The sequence below is a fragment of the Homalodisca vitripennis genome, chromosome 5 (genome assembly GCF_021130785.1).
Source record: "Homalodisca vitripennis isolate AUS2020 chromosome 5, UT_GWSS_2.1, whole genome shotgun sequence".
Lineage (NCBI taxonomy): Eukaryota > Metazoa > Arthropoda > Insecta > Hemiptera > Cicadellidae > Homalodisca > Homalodisca vitripennis.
Window position 1 is genome coordinate 53,298,849 of NC_060211.1, and position 21,764 is coordinate 53,320,612.

General features: G+C 35.6%; 1 protein-coding gene across 1 annotated transcript; it reads left to right on the top strand.

Annotated features, from left to right (window-relative positions):
• The first annotated feature begins 13,685 nt into the window (after nucleotides 1-13,685).
• Nucleotides 13,686-21,181, top strand: LOC124362208 (soluble calcium-activated nucleotidase 1-like). The gene is made up of 4 exons (XM_046816518.1): nucleotides 13,686-14,335; nucleotides 15,602-15,802; nucleotides 18,174-18,331; nucleotides 20,823-21,181. The coding sequence occupies exons 1-4, from the start codon at nucleotides 13,825-13,827 to the stop codon at nucleotides 21,045-21,047; spliced, it is 1,095 nt and encodes a 364-aa protein (XP_046672474.1). The 5' UTR covers nucleotides 13,686-13,824; the 3' UTR covers nucleotides 21,048-21,181.
• The last annotated feature ends 583 nt before the right edge of the window (nucleotides 21,182-21,764 follow it).

Consider the following 21,764-nt stretch of genomic DNA (forward strand, 5'->3'; position numbering starts at 1 on the left):
ATTATTTTGACATAGCTACATCAAGGATAATTCACAAAATAATACATCACCGCAATAATAATACATGTCCATTCAAAAATTGTCCTGTGAAATCTCTGTTAAAATTAAACTAAAAATATTATTTATTGAGGCCGCTTAGACCTTCGTAGAAAGCTAGATCAAACGATTGATTATACAACAAAGGCTGTGTCAACTGATCAAGTGGAATATTTTTATATTTAAAGTTTTTAAAGATAGTCTAATGAACTGACTAAAATGGAAGAAGGCTTTGAAAGTAATTATTTCGGATCTTATCAGTCTAGCATGAGCAATCTCGGTTACTAAATGTGCTCTTACGTAGACTAGGAATTCGACGAAGTTGCAGAGGAGAAAGTCTAGACGATAGCTTTTGATCCACCTTTGCCAAACACTTTTGCGCAAAGCAGACTGGGTTCATACGATTGCTCAGCATTTACACATTCAGGAAGATATTCTTGTTTGACTGGGTTATCTAAGCGATAACCGCTATCGCCACTTAACAAGGTCACTGTCGACTATTGGTCGAAAAGAAACAAAAGAACAATAATTAATCACATCAGATCATAGCTATTGACTCATTTGGTACTCTCTTAGACAAACCTGATCCATTTGTGAACTAGAAAGATAAAAATCATTGGAGTTTATAGGTAATGGAAACTGAACTATTATTATCGCTGGCGCAGAGTTGGAGTCACGTGACGCTGATGGTTAAAATATACACAAGGAATCCTCCTTGTGTATATTTTTTTCCATCCGGAACACCTATAAATTGTGTTTAACAAATATTGCGTAGCAGAGGATAATATTATTGGAAGGTGTAAATTGCATTGTTTAAAATTTTGTGTCAGAAGATATATGTCCTCAAGATTGAGGTATCAAGATCATACTACTCTTTTAGCTCACTGGATGGATTGAAAAAGGACGCTAACGGACGTTTTTTCTAGGTCGTTACAATGTTGCCAAGGATTTCTATACAGCTGATGGCTTATTGATCACTTTTATACATTCCCACCTACGCGTTAAAAACCTGTTATACAGTGTCCAGCAACGTTCGATGGACTTTGCTTGCAGGTTTCTGTAAAGGCCACTGGATCTCTCCCTTTCTTTTATATTCCATGTCCTTATATATCCTTTCTTCCTTGTGCTCCTACTCCTCTCTACATCCATCGCTGTCATCAAATTGCGAAGAAGTTAAATATTCTACTTATATTTTAGTTTAAGCATTAAATCTTACTAACGAGATATAAAGAAGTCGAAATTATAAGAAATGTGTATTCTTAATTTAAACAGTAAGGTGATTTAATAACAGAATTATAAATATTTTTTACCGTTGTATGTTAAAAAAGCCAAAACATGACACTTTGAAAACATACATCTTCTTCGTTCTCTAGGTATAATGTAACTATAAAATAGAATTACTTTTAAACGCGCTAAAAGATCAGTATTACTAAAAACGTTATAAAATGTAATTAGTTTTAAATTTATTGTTAATTCTAGCTTTTACTAGTTGAAACATACGTTTTTATTAAATTTGTAATTTTTTATATATGCTTAAGCTTAATGTTGAATGGTTTGAGATCTGAGAAAGAGAGCAGATATTAACTTATGAAACTGTCATATTGCAGGTTGCAAACGTGTGATAAATCTTATTATCCTTATAAATCATCCATTAAGCAATAACGTTTTAAACAAAATAAATGTAAGCATACACGAGTCAACTATATTTACGTATAGATGGTAAATCTGTTTGAAAAATTATACTATTATGGGATAAATTGATTGCAGATTATCACACAAAAAGAGACTAAAAAGACTCATTGTTTGGTTTATTATATATATATATACTTTGTGAGTTCGATATTAGCAAATCGTATAGCAGATTTTAAGTAATTAATGAGGTTGAGAACCAGATATAATTTTCTGTTAGTCCAGGGCATTACGAGTAGGTATCTGACAAAAATGTAAAATAAATATTATGAAATGAAATATGCCTTTATTTAAGAGGCGGAGTTAGGTCTATTTAGCCCTCCCTACCACTCAACCCCACAAAATATACAGATACATGTACATTGAATGATCTTAACTAATAACAAATTTTAAATTAAAATAAATGCTTAAAACTTAACCAAAATATATACATACTACGTAATAATTAAAAATAAAATTTATCAGCTTGATATGTAGAAAATTCAAACAAAGTTAAATTAAAACTTAAATTAACAGATTATTTTTTAAAGAATTTTTCTTTATTACTACAATCATTCTCTCAAACACACAGTCCGACCACAAGCACACCTCGAGCACCGCCACCCGTCAGCCCTACAGACCGGCCAGCAACAAGTCCTTGACCTTTGCCCCAAAACGAGCTCGACCTTCTATAATACGTATATCATTTTTTTTATCTCTTTTAAGCCTCAGCTTTCAAGCTATGCTGGCCTCGATGTACACTGATTTATTACACTGGTATTATTTTTGCTAAGTACTCTAATTTATTATTACACTGGTATTTTTATTTGCAAAGTACTCTATCATTCGTGTCTTTGCCTGATTGGACCTCCCCGGGATTCGAACCCGTGATCTCTCAGTTAGAGTGCCGAGACTATATCCATTAGTCTACGGAGGAGGACTACGTATAATAAGAGAGTTCCAGAGGCGACATGCCTGAACAGTGAACGACTTACTGAAGAAGTTCGATCGATGAACAGGAATTGACAGTAAGGTGGATCCCCTTCTCGTAGGTCGCTCACTTACATCGGAAATAAATTTGAAATGTTCGGACAGGTAAACAGGTGACTTGTTTTTGATAACTGAATGTAGAGTTGAAAGAATGTGAAGTTGGCGAAGTTGTTGAAGTTTCAGAAGCGATAGCTGTTTGAAAAATGGGATCACATGCTCATAACGTCTGAGATTGAAAATAAATCTGATACAATAGTTTTGAGCACGTTGAAGCCTGTCCGAAAGCTCAAGGCCATGAGTTTGTTTACTAATATATGTATGTTTTATGTATATGTATGTATCAATATTATATGTAGTTTGTTTACTTAAAATGTTGTACAGCTGAAGAATGTGTGTATCTGTTCACTTAAGAGTACATGCAAGTTGTTCTTTTCTGTGCTGGCCACCTGTGTTAACGAAATAAAACTAAAAGGAAAAATGGCACAAAATGTGTTTCACCTGGGTAAAGTTAACTTTTCAAAATTTCAAATACACGTGTTAAAGTGTGTCAACCCACAAAAGTTGTAAATCCTGGCATGTAAGGATGTATGAGTAAGCTAAAGAACCAGTCTCTACACGGTGTTTTAGTGTTTTAGTATTTTAGACACCAATAAAGCATTAGGTGTCTAGTCTGAGTTAGGTTTGGTACAGCTTCAAAATCTATCTGAGACTGAGTACATCTATCGATCCTGACGTCCTTTTACTATACCGACTTTTTCCCTTATTCTTTTTGTGAGGTGCATAATACTGTTAAATATAATATCGGCTTCTCATTTTATACTGCTATTATAATATTAGATATTACGATACAACAATCATAATGAAGAAAAAAACCATAAATCAATAATTATCGTATTAAATTTTTTTTCGTGTTTCAGTTAAACACCCACTTCCGTTAAAATTAAGGTCATTCCGTTAAATTCAATTCAATTTAGGTGTGGCTTGAGTCTACTTTGGAGAAACAAAACTTTTAATTTCTACATGAGTTAGTGATAGGCACAAAAAACGTCAGGGTACTAAGAAATGAGAGAAACATAAAATAAAATTTGATAAAACAAAATTACTTGCAATATAAGTTATCAGTAGTTTCGGTTTAACATCTCTTGTCTGTAAATTACATTCTTTCCACAACTTTCTTCCAACGCGATGTGAACCGAAAAACGTAGGTATTTATTCTATATACATTTACATTTAATGTTCGACCATAAATCAATAATTATAATGCAATAACGTAAGGAATCTTCTTTTACCTAGTTCTGTAGGTTTAAGTAGGTTTCTAAACATTTTACCTTAAAGATTAAAATCTCGTAGGCAACTAGTTTTCCAGTTGCAATTAGGTTTTCATGTGTAATTAAAGTTTTAAGTTTCTTGATCTATAAATCTGCAACTTTTTGTTAAATCTTCAACAATATTCTATAACGTAAGTAGTACTAAAAAGGGCTTCGTTAAAGATTTACCCGCAAATACCACTGCATGCTAGAATCAATCTTAACGTGAAAGGTTTTTTTTTCTAAAGATCTGAGTGAGCCTTTTAACGGTATTTTAGGAAAGTAACCTACTAATCAACATGGTCTAATCTCTTTGACCTCATTCATATTTCAACTTATAACACATGCCGAGGTCAACGTTAGAATTGGAATAAATATCGTGTGATAAAGGAACTATCTGCCGTGTCATGGAGGTCAGACCGAGGTACATAATCTTTTTATAGGATTACTTATTAATATTTATTATATTATATTATTATAATATTAATATTATAAAAAATTAAAAATATAATATAAAAATTATAATTATTTATTATAATATTATATTTATAATAGAGCCATCAAAGCTGTTGTTACAAGAAAGATTCCTTATTACTGAAGGAAAAAAAGGAATGTTGTTTGCGCCAGATATTAATAAGAAAGTATTTTTTGTCACTTTGGATGACGTAAAATCTGCAGAAGAGATTCCGTATAATATTGGACAGTCAAAGATAGACAATCGATAGTGAAAGCTGGAACATAGGAACCTTAAAATATATTAGAGAACCCTCCATTTGTTTTAAATTCAAATACACATTAAAAACACTTAAAATAAATATTTGAAATTTTTCTGTGTACTGAACAAAGTACAGTAGTCCTATAATGCCATATCAATGTAGTCTTCAATATGGCTGCAAGGACGTAGCTAGCGAAGGGGGTCCAAATCCAAACCCCCCTAATTTTCAATTACTTTTTTAGTAAATGATTATTATCATTTAAATAATTTAGTGTTACTGACATGTACTGCTGAAAGATCGTTATCAACAAAGAAACGGGTTAAAAACTTTTAAAGGAACAAAATGGGGCCTTACTCTCTGTCCACTGCGGGAAAATATCAGTTGTCTGGACCCCCCCCCCCCCCCAAATTTCGTAGCTTAGTTATTGTATAGCCGATTGTGCAAATTAAATCTGTGTATGCTGTTAGTTGAGCAAAAATACTTAATAAGAAAATTCGAAAACAAAGAACTAGGTGGTGTGGGTCTTTTCCACGTGAGTCTCTTAAAAGAATTGCGGATGAATCAACTGATTGAAGAACTTACTAGAATATGACTGAAAACAGCTATACAGAACTTATAAAATCGCACATAAGATCCTTTTAAAAACTTATTATTGGACACGGACAAGGCAAACACCGGCACAGCTCTATATTTGGGAGAGAGCCATCATGATTGCCTGGAGCGTAGACTTAAGGGCCCCATACACTTGCGAGTCTGACTTGGACTCAATGTTTATTCTAGTTTTGAATAAGGTAATTTGTATTGATCACATTAATTAAATTTTTAAATGAAATTTACAGCAGTAATAGTTACCCAAGAAAAGTATGCTCTTCAGATTGAGCTGTGTAGTTTTGCTTGTTCAGGAGTCGAAGATGAGATAGGGGTTGTATAGTTTGACTCGCCTTCGGCTCGCTGGGGGCTACGCCCCCAGGCCCCAAAGTAAGTGCCTTAAATTCGGGGATAAGATTTATTTGGTGATTGGTAAAATTCGGACATGATGTCATGCCAGGATATTCCCAGGAGGGGGGGGGTGTTAACGTTGCCTGGGGATAAGACGTCAGGGGTTATCTGGTCATACCAGGAACTTCCCAGGGGGGGTTAAGAGATTTGGTTATTGGTAAAAATTCGGACATGAGGTCATGCCAGGAAATTGCCATAGGGGGGTTAACGTTTACCGGGGGATAAGACACCAGGGGGTTGTCTGGTCTTACCAGGAACTTGTCAGGGGGGGGTTAAGAGATTTGGTTATTGGTAAAATTCGGACATGAGGTCATGCCAGGAAATTGCCTAGGGGGGGGTTAACGTTACCGGGGGATAAGACACCAGGGGGTTGTCTGGTCTTACCAGGAACTTCCCATGGGGGGGGTTAAGAGATTTGGTTATTGGTAAATTTCGGACATGAAGTCATGCCAGGAAATTTCCCGGAGGGGTTAACACAGGGGGTTTAATGTACTCAGGAGGTTATCTGGTCATACTAGGAAATCCCGGGGGGGGTTAATGTTAGCGGGGGTTAATGACACACCCCAGGCCCCCTTTTGGGGTATTGGTCAAATTCGGGGATAAGCGGGAATTCGAAATAGTATTAGACCTATTTTTTTGAATTTTCCAGTTTTTATCAAAGTTTTGAATCTAAGGCCATTTTGTGGCTTAACCGTTAGAGATACGACAAAAAGTGACTGAACCTTTCTTGTCGGAAATTTAATTTTGTCTTTCGATTTTATCCTCGGATTTGAGCTACGATCTCTCATTTAGTCGGTACAACGCTTGGGATAAAAAGTCTGCACTGGTCAGCTATTGTGTAAACAGATTTAGTGTGTACTACCTTTATCAGATTATTAAGTTGATCAGGGGGTTTAATTTAATCAGGAGTTTCATCAACCAAGAAATTCCCGGAAAGGGGGTTTATGTTCTCGGGGGTTAAAGAACGCGTGGTACTTTTCTAGTAAATTTGTGTATGGGCACGAGGAATTTTTAATCAAAATAAAACGTAGATCAGGGGGTTTTAATTTAATTCGGAAATTATCATTCCACGCCAGAGTTTTGACAATGAACTAATATTTCATAAAAAATAAAAAAAAACACTCTGTCCCTATCTACTATTGAAGCTTCACTAACGCTCAGCCAACTCCCGATGTGGAGGGGAGTTTTAGTCACTCGTTAACGTAGTAATACAAGGTCCAATATGGAATCAGCATGAATCGCACTAATTATAGTTGCAAAATTTAAAACGCCTAAAAGTGACGACAAAGAATTAGCCATTTAGAGCATTTACCAGGCTTACGGAAAGATAAACGATAGAAAGCTGCTGGGCATTTTTTGTAGATCCTATCAATAGCTACTTACAAAAAAGTTTTTACATTTAAGCTAGGGCCAACGGTTCGGCCACTATCGAGCACGAAACGTAAGTTTTTAAGTGGAATTTCAATATAATCACGTTTTTACGGCTAAATCATGGAAGATAAAGCAAAAGGTCAGTAGACCTTTTGTGTAGATCGCATTATTTTGTATTAAAATCAAATTTTTAATCTGGGCTAGAACTAAGATTTTGTCTCTGAAATAGAGCCCAGAAAACAAAATCTCACGTAAAACTCAAAAATCAAAACTTTAAAACGCATTATGCGGCCAAACCGGTTGAGGATAGGGCAAAATGGTTACTGAACTTTTTTTTGTAGATCACGTGATTTCCTAAATCCCGTTAAAAAAGTTTTGAGCTACGACCAACCGTCTAGCCGTTATCAAAGCCCGGAATGTAAATTTGTAGGCGAAAATTTCCAAATATTTTCATTTAATCGCGTTTTTCGGTCAAACTAATGGAGATATAGTAAAAGGTCACTGAACCTTTTTTGTAGATCATATCATTTCATAAATCTACCCTTTGTTTTATTTTGACCTCCGACCAATTGTTTCGCCGCTATCGACCCCAAAAACAAAGTTTTCACGTGAAAATTACACAAATTTTGCACATAATCGCGTATTGCAGTCATACCGATGGAGATAGAGCAAAAGGTTACTGGACCTTTACTGTAGATCCACGTAATTTGCTAATTTTGATGGGTCAATCAGATTTGAGCTACGACCTACCGTTCGGCCGCTATCGGGCTCGAAACTTTATTTTAAGCGAAAAAATCTCTGGAATGTCAAACATTTCCGCGTTTTGTGGCTTAACCATGGAAGATAGAGCAAAAGGTCACTAGACCTTTTTTGTAGTTCACTTCATTCCTGACTAACGATTTTTCGTCAGATCGAAGCTAGCTCCAACGGTTCACCCGCTATCAGGCTTACAAGAAATGCCTGCAGGGGTAAAGAATGCGCGATTTTTGAGGAATTTTTTGAGGGGTTTAAAAGTAAAAAAGTCCGGTTTTTCAGACTTTTTCCTCCGGGTCATATTGTGAAAGGTACCTGCGTGCCCAAATTTCAAGTTTCCAGCACTTCTAGAACTATGTTAGAATTTGTATCTATATATCAGTGAGTCAGTCAGTCAGTCAGTTTCACATGCGGCTGTATAATATATTAGATATAGTTGTACAGGGAGATGGTGTATCTACCCCCACGCCAGGAACCAGTTGAATAACATAATCAGAAATAAAAGTGGAATTAGTCAAAGTGTTCTGCAACCCTTTGAAAAGAAAGTCACCAATCAACTTGTCTGCAATGTCTCTTTGAGAAGCAGGCATGCGGCGCAATTTTGCTGCATACGTCTTACCTAGGCCGTCGTATCGTCATCCGGTTTATTCAGTACAGTGGAAGCCTTTTCTAGAATTGCTTTCCGTTTGCGCAGTCCCTCTTCACCTCTGTTTCGTTTTGGCGAAATTGTAATTTTTGGAGCTGTACACTTAGATTTAATGTTCAACGTTTGTTCATTGACAACATTTGTTCACATCTTTGTTTGGTTCTGCCTGTAGAAGAAAACAAAATATTAATTAGATATGTTTTCTGGTTTGTGCCACTGCGCTTATGGTAAAGCACACTATATGTACTCAAAAGCACTCAGATAACATAATCTAAATTCCATTTTGTCTGGTTTCAGTTTCCATCATCGTGTGAGGAACGGCAAAAAATCGCACAAGAATTTGAATCAATGTGTCACTTTCCAAATTGTGACGGTGCTATTGATGGAAAGCATGTGAGTATTGTAAAATCAGCCGTAGAAGGGTGATACCACTTCAATTATAAATGATACCACAGTGTAGTATTACTAGCAATCGTAGATGCCAACCTCAACTTTATAATGGTAGATGTCGGCTGCAACGGACGAGTGTCAGATGGAGGGGTGATAGAAGAGACTACATTTTATAAAAAATTGAAACATGGTGATTTGGGCCTTCCTAAGAGAGAAAATTCAGTGTCTAAAATGAAATTTTGTGTTTATTGCTGATGAATCTTTTTCACTTCAAAAAAAATCTACTGAAACCATTTCCTCGAGAAAAATTGACTTATGAAAGAAGAATTTTTAACTACAGGCTCTCACGTACAAGAAGGTGTGTGGAAAACGCGTTTGGTGTAATTAGCATCCAGATTTCGCATTCTTCATACAACTATCAATCTTCACCCTTCAAAAGTAGATGTTATTGTGCTAGCTTGCGTGGTTCTACACAATTTTCTTGGGGCTTCACTTCAAAAAAAATCTACGGAAACCATTTCCTCGAGAAAAATTGACTTATGAAAGAAGAAATTTTAACTACAGGCTCTCACGTACAAGAAGGTGTGTGGAAAACGCGTTTGGTTTGGTGTGTTTGGTGTTGGCGTTTGGTGCGTTTGGTGCATCCAGATTTCGCATTCTTCATACAACTATCAATCTTAACCCTTCAAAAGTAGATGATATTGTGCTAGCTTGCGTGGTTCTACACACAATTTTTCTTGGGGCAAACAATAGAGCAGAGTATACGCCTAGTTCAGTGCTGGACAAGGAACATGTAGAAAGCGCTAGCGTTATTGCAGGTGATTGGAGAAATGGTCTACCTCAAGGGTGTTTTCATAGGCTTCGCAGTTTCCTATGCAACAACAGCTGCAAAGGAAGCTTATGAGAGCTGAGATGTCTATATGAACTATTGCAATGGACCAGGAAAGGTGCCCTTTCAAGAACAGAATGGTTAATAAATGAGTTTTTTATAGATTGCATTTATGTTGTTCTTGGTTGTTAAACGGAAAATAAACAGTTGAAAACTTCCTATGTATGTAACTGATATATATATTAAAATTGTAATAATGAACAGTCAATACAAAACTACCTCAACAATACAGTCTTCCCCATCAAAAACATTCTCTTCAACCTCATCCAAATTGCTCTTTGTTTGTCGAGGCTGCTCCTGATCTGCGGTGAACTTAAGGAGTTCAAAGTACCATAGAGTTGGGGTGTACGTATCATCTGAAGATGCACCAACTTCTCGTGCAGTCGCGAATTCTCCTCAGTTTCCTTCCTGAATGACGCTCGAATGTTATCCACCTTCTTTTTTGCCAAGTTCAGGTCTGCATTTGGAACTTTTTCTTTTGTAATTTGAAGAAGATGTTCCTAAGCTTTATCTCGTTGTAACCTGTTGGAATATTCCTCACTACGAACCTTCCACAAACACGGCAAATCCCGATACTCATCAATAAATTTTGTTGGGAAATCAGGGCTCATAAATAACTTGGAGTCCGCCATAACAGAACACACCCTACCAGCTTGGCGTCCGCGTTGCAACTAAAACTAACGAGTCCGATCCTGTTGCGCAATACACTGGCGAACTGGATACCCGAGCCGAGTCGAGCCGAGCCGGACAGCAGGCTCGGCTCGCCTTTATTTGACTCAGCTCGGCTCGTTAGGCCCATACACTGGCGGATTTGGTTCGTTTTGTAGGCCGAGCCAGACTCGAAAGTGTATGGGGCCTTTAAACAGCATCGATGCACGGGAACACAGCTTTAGGTTATGTTTGGAGCAATAAGATATGAGCAACCATCAACAGCTTGTCGTTCAATATTCAATATAACTCACTCCAACCTAGTCTTTATTTCCATCTTCAGTCCACATGTTACGCACGATTTTTGTTCGATTTATTTTGTGAAAAGCGTATTGTACAAATAAATTAGCGTGTAAACGGCCTAATATTTATAGTGTGTTTGTTGTAGCAGTCGCTGACAATATTTCTTAGACTACAGGCGTACTTAGTGAAACCGAGTCCTACACTTACGTTTCAAGACGTTGGCTTTGAAATTTGAGAACCAACAGGTCGATTCTTTAGCTTTTGCTGACCATCTTCTCTTGTTTCTCAGTCAATGCTTGATTAGGTGCAGCAGACAGGGGCTCAGGCCATAACCTATATTTAGCAAAATACAGTGTTTTGTCTCTTGCCCATGACGCCAAAGTCAAGAAGACTAGGTTAACTACCAATCGGTGGTGAAAGTGGAATATACTGTAGGCACATTAAATACAGTACAGCTCCCAAAGTCATCTTGGAAGAATTTGTTTCTAGCGATTACATTACTTGGGTTGGGCTAAGGTAGGGGCAGACTTAGGTGCCCAAAATAATTTATTTTCTTAATCGATATATAAAATCCAATTTTAATAAACTATTTACTCGTAGTCACGCGCTTCTACTTTATATTTAAAATTACAAGATAACAAGTAACTAGAAATGATAACGAGAAACAAAACTCAACAAGAAACTGAAATTGAAATAGTTCTGCACTGAAAACGATCTTGTTTTCTACTTTTACCACAGTTTTCATTATAGCACCACTTCTCATTTTGGGTTTTGTAGCATCAATTTAACATATACAACTTTTTTTAACCAATAAAAACGTGTATATCAACTTAAGGCTTAACGTGCCGGAAATGTTACTACATTTATGCGATGGATGGCAGCAACTCTGTTACCAAATTTTATTTTTGGTTTGTCATTTAATTTTCAAACGATTTTAATTTTTAAATTGTTACAGTCATATAATTTGATGTATAGAAGCAGAAGATTATTCTATTTATAATAAGAAAATAATTGCTATTTTATTACAAATTCGGTGGTATTCATTTAGGTGAAGATAACTTTTTATGAACTTGGACCTTTTTTTAATCGGTATGATACTTTGATCAGAATCCCTGTTTCGTGATTTCCGGTATTTATCTCTTGCCAATAAGCAGCGCCGCTACCACACCGCACCGTGGCTCCAGGCAATCCTCAATTTTCGCGATAAATATCATCTCTACAAACTCCGTACAAGATCGCAAGCTAAGGGTCAAAAATAAGTCTGAAGCCTTTCCATTTACAGAACAAAATATTATAGAGGAGGATTGAGCGATCAACAGTAAAGAGCTACAGTATGTAATGTTTGTAAGTTCTATTTCTATTTTATGGTCTGGGAACGAACATATCAACACATACAGTACTTGTGTGTTTGGGGAAGGCGCTAAGCAAGCAGGAAGTTTAAGACTTTTTTCCAAGTGTTTTCCAGGGAGCGGGGTTTTTTAATAACCTGGGAGTACAAGCCCTGGTTATATAAAAGATTTATATACATTATATTTCCATGTCGAATGTGAACGAATACTCGTAGTCACGCGCTTCTACTTTATATTTAAAATTATAAGATAACAATTAACTAGAAATGATAACGAGAAACAAAACTCAACAAGAAACTGAAATAGTTCTGCACTGAAAACGATCATGTTTTCTCCTTTTACCACAGTTTTCATTATAGCAAAACGTATGAAGATTACAAATAATGAAGTTGATAGCAAATAACTTGCAAAAATAGTTTTACCGATTAAATATTGACACTATTTATAACATATCGACAATTTAAAAAACATGAAATCGATTATTTTGAAATCCCAATATCGAAGTTTACCCTTCCACGAGCTGATCCGTAATTATTACATTTTGCGTGTTACAAAGCCAAGAAATTGTACATGATAAATATTAATTTTTTTAAGTAGTAAATCATAAATTTGCATGGTTCTTACCTAGCTTCATTAAATCTTTCTTCCTCATTCTTTACTTCTGGACTTTGGCCGTTGATCTACGAGTCACAGCGTGGCATAAGACCTAACAGGAAAATAGCAGAGGGATAAATAATCCAGTTCAGAAAAAGTTTTATTTTTTTAATTAGTGGGGAACTTTTAATGAGTTTTAGAGAAGCTCTTTATGGTTTGGGCTACGGTTAAAACATTTGGAAGTCAGAAGTGTTTGCCAATGTGCGTCCTTTCATGTCCATACGCAGTGCAATGTCATTGTTGCAAGCCTTGAAAAGGCTGAACCTTTAATTCAACTGCCTATACTTCAGTATATCCTCATCCTCAAGACACGTATAATTTGTAAAATTAGAAGAAAGTATGTGACCTATCAACCGTAGACTATTGTTATCAGTGATACACTTTAGTTTTATACTTTAGTGTGTTAGTTGGCAGATACAAAAACCAAGAAACATCAAAACAATAACAATTAAATATATTTGAATTTGGGCAAAAAGTTAGGTATTCCATTTTACTTATAGAGTCGACCGATGAATACCTGAAAATGTGCAAAACCAATTCACAGTCAAGAAAGTAGCTATGAAAAAATTGGGGAGGAGGGTCCACACAACTGATATTTTCCCGTAGTGGACAGAGAGTAAGGCCCCATTTTGATCCTTAAAAAATGAGGGTCCGGACCCTTTTGACCCCGTATCTGGCTTCCTCTTTGATCAAAATACTGTATGAAATTGATTTTACACACGATTAATGTATATTCAAACAGTATATTTTTAATTTTTATTTGGAAGGTAAAATATAGTTCTTAAATTACAAAACTTTGTCTTGTTCCCTAATTGTAATCTAATATTGTTAGTTTATGTAATATACACGAGGCAATATTTTGTCTTCTGTGTTTTTAAATAAACATGATGGAATTTTGCAATTACTTGACCTGACGAGTAATAACACAATCTAATCATCTGTTTATTTCCTTGTCCAATATAGTGGTATCATCTGGTCAGAATCCACCGACATTTTGAGATAACCTTAAACGTGCAGTGCAACACGGTAATATTTATAGGAATCAGAGGTTTGTCTGAAGATAAAAGCTGTTCACCGTAAGTATTGACGGACTTCTCTTGATACCATGGTTCTACACGCTCTAGAGGAGACTAAATCTGTAACTTTCATCGTATTCTCTTTGCTCCTAGTTTACATTCCTACGTCACTTGCTGCTCCAGTTGAAGAGGTGAGCGCGGAGCAAAAGGAGTATAACTCCAACTACCCCCTCACTCCACCTGAACCCACCGAGAATGGCATCAGGTACCGCATTGGCCTTATCCACGACGGTGACTTGACGAACAAGGTGTCCAACGGAACTTGGGAGAGCCAGTTAAAGACCGGGTACCTGGAATGGCGCCCAACGGCAGGCGAAGCGGGCGAAGTCGTGTTCGAGTGGGATGAGGGCGAGCTTATAAAATTCACGTCGCATTTCGGGTATGAGGGCCGAGGCATGGAGCTGTCGGACCTCATCGTATACGACGGTAGACTGTTGTCGTTTGACGATAAGACAGGTCTCGTCTACGAGCTGGACTTGGAGACGAAGAAGGCTATTCCTTGGATCTACCTTGGAGCCGGGAACGGTATAAGTACTAAAGGTGAGTCAAATGCGAGAATGATGTAATATTTGAATTATATTGCGCATTTAAATAGAGGTTTCAACCATAGGGAATGAATTTTAATTAAGAGGTTACGTAACAAATGCCACGATGTGAGGTCCTGTCTCCTTCGTTGGATAAGCAGGAGTTGGAGACTCCCTTTTTGGGCGAATTGAACTGGAAAGAAGCTCAATTTAAATATTTTAGAGTTATTAATTTTTTTAATGTTCGGTTGGGTTCTGTACAACACAAAGTTCCAAATAAAATTGAAACGATGGTTCTTGTAAAGGGTGTTTGAAGAGAAGTTGGCATAGCGTGAAAATCAGAATACAATACAAAAAAAATTAAAACGCCTTTTAAGAATCAATATCAGATATACTTACATTTTTTAAGTATGACTAGTCTGTGTATACTTTTTATATTTTTACCATACATGGAGTTTAAGTTACAGTATTTTTTTCTTTTGAATAGTAATTTATTCTTTTAGCCCCGAATTAATCACTTTTATACGGCACCCGTTTAAAAAACTGTTGTCAAAAAACAAAAATCGATACCAAGACAAGGCCCATAAAGTATCTTAAAACTTATACATTTTGTACAACTTGATATATTTGTTTTAAAAATCGATAAGAAATATTTTTTTACTTTTTGTAGTTCTCCTTAAATTAATTACATTTGAAACGTAAAGATTTCTCATAAGATAGAAATAGATTTAAATACCCTAGATTAATCCTTTTATGAGATTTTATCCTTGAGTAAATAAACGGAAATAATAATTAAATATAATACGATGACACAAAAGCACAGCAACAATATTCATTCTTGTTACTATGTCTTTAGAACTTATATCTTTAGATCTCTAGATCTTTAGAGTAAACCCATGGATCTCTCTTTACACGAATAAATGGGCAGTATTTTATTAAACATCGTTGCATACAGTGACATTAGCTTACTCTTTTTTTATTTTTGTACTCAAATTAGAATATAAATGGAATATAAAAAGTGTTTATTTCCAAGAACATATACACCTATATACAAGTGAAAATTGTAAGTTACCCTTTTACAATACTTACTAAGCGGCGATAATATAAAAAAGTTTAACTATAAGTACAGTAGTTGGATAAATATTATTTATATAATTTAAGTATATTAAACTATATAATTATTACAGCTATTAGGTTTAAGTTACGAGTGTTAGTTAATTTTTGTGCATACTCAAGCAATATGAGAGAAGGGTATAATCTACTAACTAATAAATCATTACAGGCCAGAAGAGTGAATGGGCAACAAAACGAGAAGGGCTGTTGTACGTGGGCAGTTCCGGAAATGAGCTGATCAAGGATGGCGTTGCCTTTAATAAGGATATGCTCTGGGTCAAGGTCATCACTCCTGAGGGACTCGTCACTGCTGAGAATTGGGAGGACAGATACGATGCTCTCAGGAAACAGGTCGATGTCCTTTTTCCAGGTATATTGTAGTAACCATGTGTACTACTTTCCAAATTCACATAGAAATGTTGTAATCATCATTTTGAATTATGATGCTCTCAAAACAGGTCGACGTCCATTTCCCAGGAATATTGTAGTAACCATGTGTACTACTTTTCAAATTCACAAAGAGATATTGTAATATTAATCTTGAATTACGGTACTCTGGGTTAACAATTCGGCGTTCATTTCCCAGATATATTGTAGTAAAAAATATGTTCTACTTTCCAAATTCACATAGGGATGTTGTAATCATCATTTTGAGTTATGATGCTCTCAAAAAACTGGTCGACGTCCATTTTCCAGGTATATTGTAGTAACCATGTGTACTACTTTCCAAATTCACAAAGAGATATTGTAATATTAATCTTGAGTTACGGTACTCTGGGTTAACAATTCGGCGTTCATTTCCCAGATATATTGTAGTAAAAAATATGTTCTACTTTCCAAATTCACATAGGGATGTTTAATCATCATTTTGAGTTGTGATGATCTTAGAAAACAGGTCGTTTTCCAATTTCCTTTGCAGGCACTTCATTAACAACTTTTCTAACTATTGCAATGTATTATTAACGATGTGTTCGCCAAGTTTATGCGTTACAAAATAGAACACTAAATTTCGAAGATTTAAATCTAGAATCTTTCTCAGGTGTTGAACACCCAGATTTTGTAATAGCACATATAATTAAACAAGTGTAAAAAGCTTACAACTAAAAAGTGCCATAATGATCTTACCACACACACTAAACTAAATGTAACAATATAATGAAAACCACCTTCTTTGGTGTGTGTGACATGTGTTCTGTAGTAATGTTGGTTATGCACAGTACGATAAAAACTCAACCGATACTTGACTACACCAACATGAAAACCACCTTCTTTGGTGTGTGTGACATGTGTTCTGTAGTAATGTTGGTTATGCACAGTACGATAAAAACTCAACCGATACTTGACTACACCAACATGAAAACCACCTTCTTTGGTGTGTGTGACATGTGTTCTGTAGTAATGTTGGTTATGCACAGTACGATAAAAACTCAACCGATACTTGACTACACCAACATGAAAACCACCTTCTTTGGTGTGTGTGACATGTGTTCTGTAGTAATGTTGGTTATGCACAGTACGATAAAAACTCAACCGATACTTGACTACACCAACATGAAAACCACCTTCTTTGGTGTGTGTGACATGTGTTCTGTAGTAATGTTGGTTATGCACAGTACGATAAAAACTCAACCGATACTTGACTACACCAACATGAAAACCACCTTCTTTGATGTGTGTGACATGTGTTCTGTAGTAATGTTGGTTCTGTGCAGTGGTTACGATAAAAACTCAACCGATACCTGACTACACCAACATGAAAACCACCTTCTTTGGTGTGTGTGACATGTGTTCTGTAGTAATGTTGGTTCTGTGCAGTGGTTACGATAAAAACTCAACCGATACCTGACTACACCAACATGAAAACCACCTTCTTTGGTGTGTGTGACATGTGTTCTGTAGTAATGTTGGTTATACACAGTACGATAAAAACTCAACCGATACTTGACTACACCAACATGAAAACCACCTTCTTTGGTGTGTGTGACATGTGTTCTGTAGTAATGTTGGTTATGCACAGTACGATAAAAACTCAACCGATACCTGACTACACCAACATGAAAACCACCTTCTTTGGTGTGTGTGACACGTGTTCTGTAGTAATGTTGGTTCTGTGCAGTGGTTACGATAAAAACTCAACCGATACCTGACTACACCAACATGAAAACCACCTTCTTTGGTGTGTGTGACATGTGTTCTGTAGTAATGTTGGTTCTGTGCAGTGGTTCTTGGGTTTATCTCACCAGTCTGAACTTCATGATGTTGGTGTAGGGAGTTATACAATAAAAAATAAAATGTAAAATTAGGTATAAAAACTGTATTGAAGATGTATTATTTATTGTTTCGTATCATTTAACTTCTGAAGTTCAGCGCCAATTTTAAGAGCTTTTTATAGTGAAGAAATTTGAAATAGTATTTATGTACATCATTGAACACCAATGTTACTATATTTTAAATAATCGTCTTAAACTTTTTTCTGGGGGAAATATTTAAACTCAGTTGCCAATTTTTGTTGACCGCTCTGGGAATCAAATGATCTATCGGTTAGATATGCAGCTTTATACGGGCTGAGATCATAATCTTATATTCCTTTGGCTTTCGTTGACGATTTGCAGGTCAGAGCCGGTATTTTGTAAAGTAATCGGGTTGTTTCAAAACGTATACAATAAAAGTGTTGTCAAACTGTGATATTCCCAATATAACAATAATAGAATTACTAAATAGCACTGCTTCTTATGTTCTAGCGGCCCTGGTTCACGAGTCATGTGTCTGGAGTGACGTCCATAAGCGGTGGTTCTTCATGCCTCTGAGGAAGCTGGATGGCCCTTTCGACCCCAACACGTATCCTCATTTGAGCACTAACATTCTTCTGAGTGCCGATGAAAACTTTCAGGATGTCAAGGTTGGTCTTCCAAATTTTGTGATAAATCTATTTAAGAAAGGAGAGGCCAGACACATTTAAAGCCTAATCTACACATCCTCATGGGCTGCTGGCCAAAAATACACATTCAAATCCTAATGAGTTATCAAGAAGAATTCTCGTTTTAAATAGCACCATAAGAAAGTACTTCACATGACTGGCTGAGAACGCTATTATTTCATGTCAATTGTAAATAAATTTAATTGTATTTTGTTTTTAATTTGATAATAATTCGGCGGGGAGTTGAACGCAAAAATCGGTAAAAAAATGTTTTTTTTTTCACTTTTATTTTTTATTTTATTATTTGATTCTTTCTGAACAATTTACTGCAATCCCTACATAAAAATGGCTTTCCGTTGAGCTTCTATGATTTTTCAAATATAAGACTACATAACAAATTTCGTGCGTTTTGAGCGCTGCGTTCTTGCCTTTTATATAGTAATTATTTTAGCTGGCTGCAAATGAAGAAGAAATTACCTACAATCACAAACATTCTCTACCTCAAGCTGTATTGACAGCAATAAAACCTACATACAGAGATTTGTCAAGATTAGATCTACTAAAAAAATGTCTTCACGGTAAAACCCAGAACGTGAACGAATCTTTCAACAATGTAGTGTGGAACCGAATCCCAAAAAATGTGTTTGTTGGAAGAGAGACTCTTGTATTAGGTGTTCATGATGCTGTTCTAACATTCAATGAAGGTAACATTGGAAGGATCAAGGTTTTAAAGGAGTTAGGAATAAAAGACTGTGGCAAATACACCGTAAGCACATTGAAGAGCCTCGATGAAGTCAGGATGAGGAAGGCAGATCTGAAAGCAGAGTCAATGACTAAGGAAGCAAGAATAAAGAAAAGGAGACAGTTATTAGGTGAGGAAGAGGAAATGGATGGTAGCTACTGTCCTGGAGGCTTCTAAAGGTAATATAAACTTATAATTATTTTGATTTTTTGTTTTCCGCTGTTTTTTGAAAATTACCGGTTTTTAATATATATGTACCTTTTTCTAAAAAACTATAAATGCTACACACATGAAATTTTTACTGGTTATAAAGTAGCCTTTTAGAAGTATGTAGCTCTAGTTTTATCAAATTTCATCAATAAATAAATATTTAGAAAAATATTTTATCTTAAAATATAAAAATAAAAAATAACACAAATATAAAATTTTTTTCTTTAGTTGTATCAATTATTTTACAAAGATTTTAGAGGTATAAATACAATATTATATCCTACACCTTGTGTAAAAATTTCAACTTCCTAACTGTTATGAGTTCTGAGAAAAAGGTACATAAAGTTACCTTATTTTAACATTGGGCCTTATGGACTGTTCAACTCCCCTTAATTAATTTCAGCGCGATTCCATTTGGATGTTTTCTTTAAATGACTAATTACACAAAATAAAACACACTAGTAATTTTATGACCTCTGGTGTGACAATATTTCACTAATAAGTGTTCAAACAAAAGTCATAGTAAAGTTTAAGCTTCCAGAATTAGTACTATTTATTTGACCATTTACTTAACAGGCGTAGCTGAGGTTGCATGCAAACCTATACCTCATTGCGTTCTCGAGATTTCCTGCAACACAAAAAGTGTTGTACATCCACTTCGGCGTGGAAAAGAGAAACCGTGTTACTCAGCCTACTGAGTTTTAGTCTTCAGCGATAATGAGACAAATTTCATGATTGGTCATGCACTATCATCGAAAACATTCTTGTGTATGTAGAAATGAAGTTTCACGCAAAATATAAAATCAACACATGATATCTTTATCGAAATATCTTGCTACTTAATGCATTCCCATTTTTTTTCTTTAAACTATGTTATATAGCAGTGTGTTTAAAAAGTTCCGGTGAGTTAGAAGGGCGCTACAACGTAATAGTGCTGTGAAATCAAATCTTGTCCTCGAGATTCAACATTGATTTTCAACTTTTCTTTACTCTACAAATAAAATTTATGGTGAAATCTCAAATGACTGGGCTTAGTTCTATACAATTTTATTTATTCTGTTTTTCTCGTTGCTATTATGGTTACCCATAACGTATGGGGTATAAGACCAATGTAGAAGTATTAGCTAACGCTCAGCCAAATCCTATGGAGTGACATGCAACATCATCGACTCAGTTTTGATAAAATATAAATTAAGCTTTGTGTAAAATTTTATGCCTATTAGTCAGTTTGTTTTCGAGATATTGTCCGGAAATACAGCAGAGAGAAATTTATTAAACCCTTCAAATGACTACGCTAAAGATCATCCAACTAGATACTCCTGTCAATAACATTATTGGAACACTACAATTTTGAAATAGTTTACCTATAACTAAAAATATAAAGAAATAACTCAAGTAATGCGTAAATAATAAAGTTCGCATCAAAGTTTAACACTATTCAAAACCATTATTTGTGGATGCAGTTTAATTTGCCATACAAAAGGTGGGCAACAATATTATTTTCCGTGTTTATTGTGGCAGAACTTAACTGTGGGGGATGTGCACGGAGACCACGGGTTCTGCAGCTTCAAGTTCATCCCCGGCACCGATGACAATGTGGTGGTCGCCCTCAAGTCGGAGGATCAGGTGGTGGACGGGAAGCCCCAGTACTCTACTCACATCATGGTCTTCCTCATAGACGGCACTGTCATCCAGGACGAACTCAGGATCTCCGACCTCAAATTTGAGGGAATCGAGTTCATTTAACTATACAACCAACTTCACCATTGATACCTGAGACAATTTTAGTTTAAGTTTTAGAGTACATAATTAGTTCTTAAGCATTGTAAAAATTATATCGTTCAACACTAAAATAAAATTTAAAAAGTTGTGCCATACCATTAATTTCCATACATAAATAATCCCTTATTTCCTTTGACTAATGTTGCCGCAACAAAGTCATCTGAAACATTGGCTTTGATAATGACACATTAAGCAACATAAACGCACGCTTTTCTGGCACTGTAAACATCTTCATCAATAGGTCTTTCTTTAGTGAACCAGACTTTATGGTAGCTATTACTGTGGAATCTTACACAAGCGGTTTTGTTAATTCAGATTCCGTAACTTACTTTGTCAAAGCACTTGTGATGTAATATGATGGTTCTCTATAACATTTTTTTAAACATGAGTAGGGTATACTATTAGATTCATATTATTTCAGTGTTCATGGTTAGACGATCAGAGATTGGAGAACTAACTCTTATATCTAATTTGGCGTGTATAAGAGTGTTTCTGGTTAATTAGTTTATATTTCCTAAGCCATAACTGAGTTTGGCTCGTTGCCCTGATTAAGAAAATAGATGCATAGGTCACAAAAAACTACTTTGGTTAAAAAAACCGCTTATTTCTGGCTTCTTTCAGTCTAATATATTTTCAACGCCATACTTGCGTTTGCCTCATTGTCCCGATGAAGGGAATAAA

Excerpts from the sequence above, each read along its gene's own strand:
- LOC124362208 (XM_046816518.1), top strand. The coding sequence starts at position 13,825 with ATGGTTCTACACGCTCTAGAGGAGACTAAATCTGTAACTTTCATCGTA. Across the intron at positions 14,336-15,601 it reads GAACGGTATAAGTACTAAAG|GCCAGAAGAGTGAATGGGCA; the intron begins GTGAGTCAAATG and ends AAATCATTACAG. Across the intron at positions 15,803-18,173 it reads GGTCGATGTCCTTTTTCCAG|CGGCCCTGGTTCACGAGTCA; the intron begins GTATATTGTAGT and ends CTTATGTTCTAG.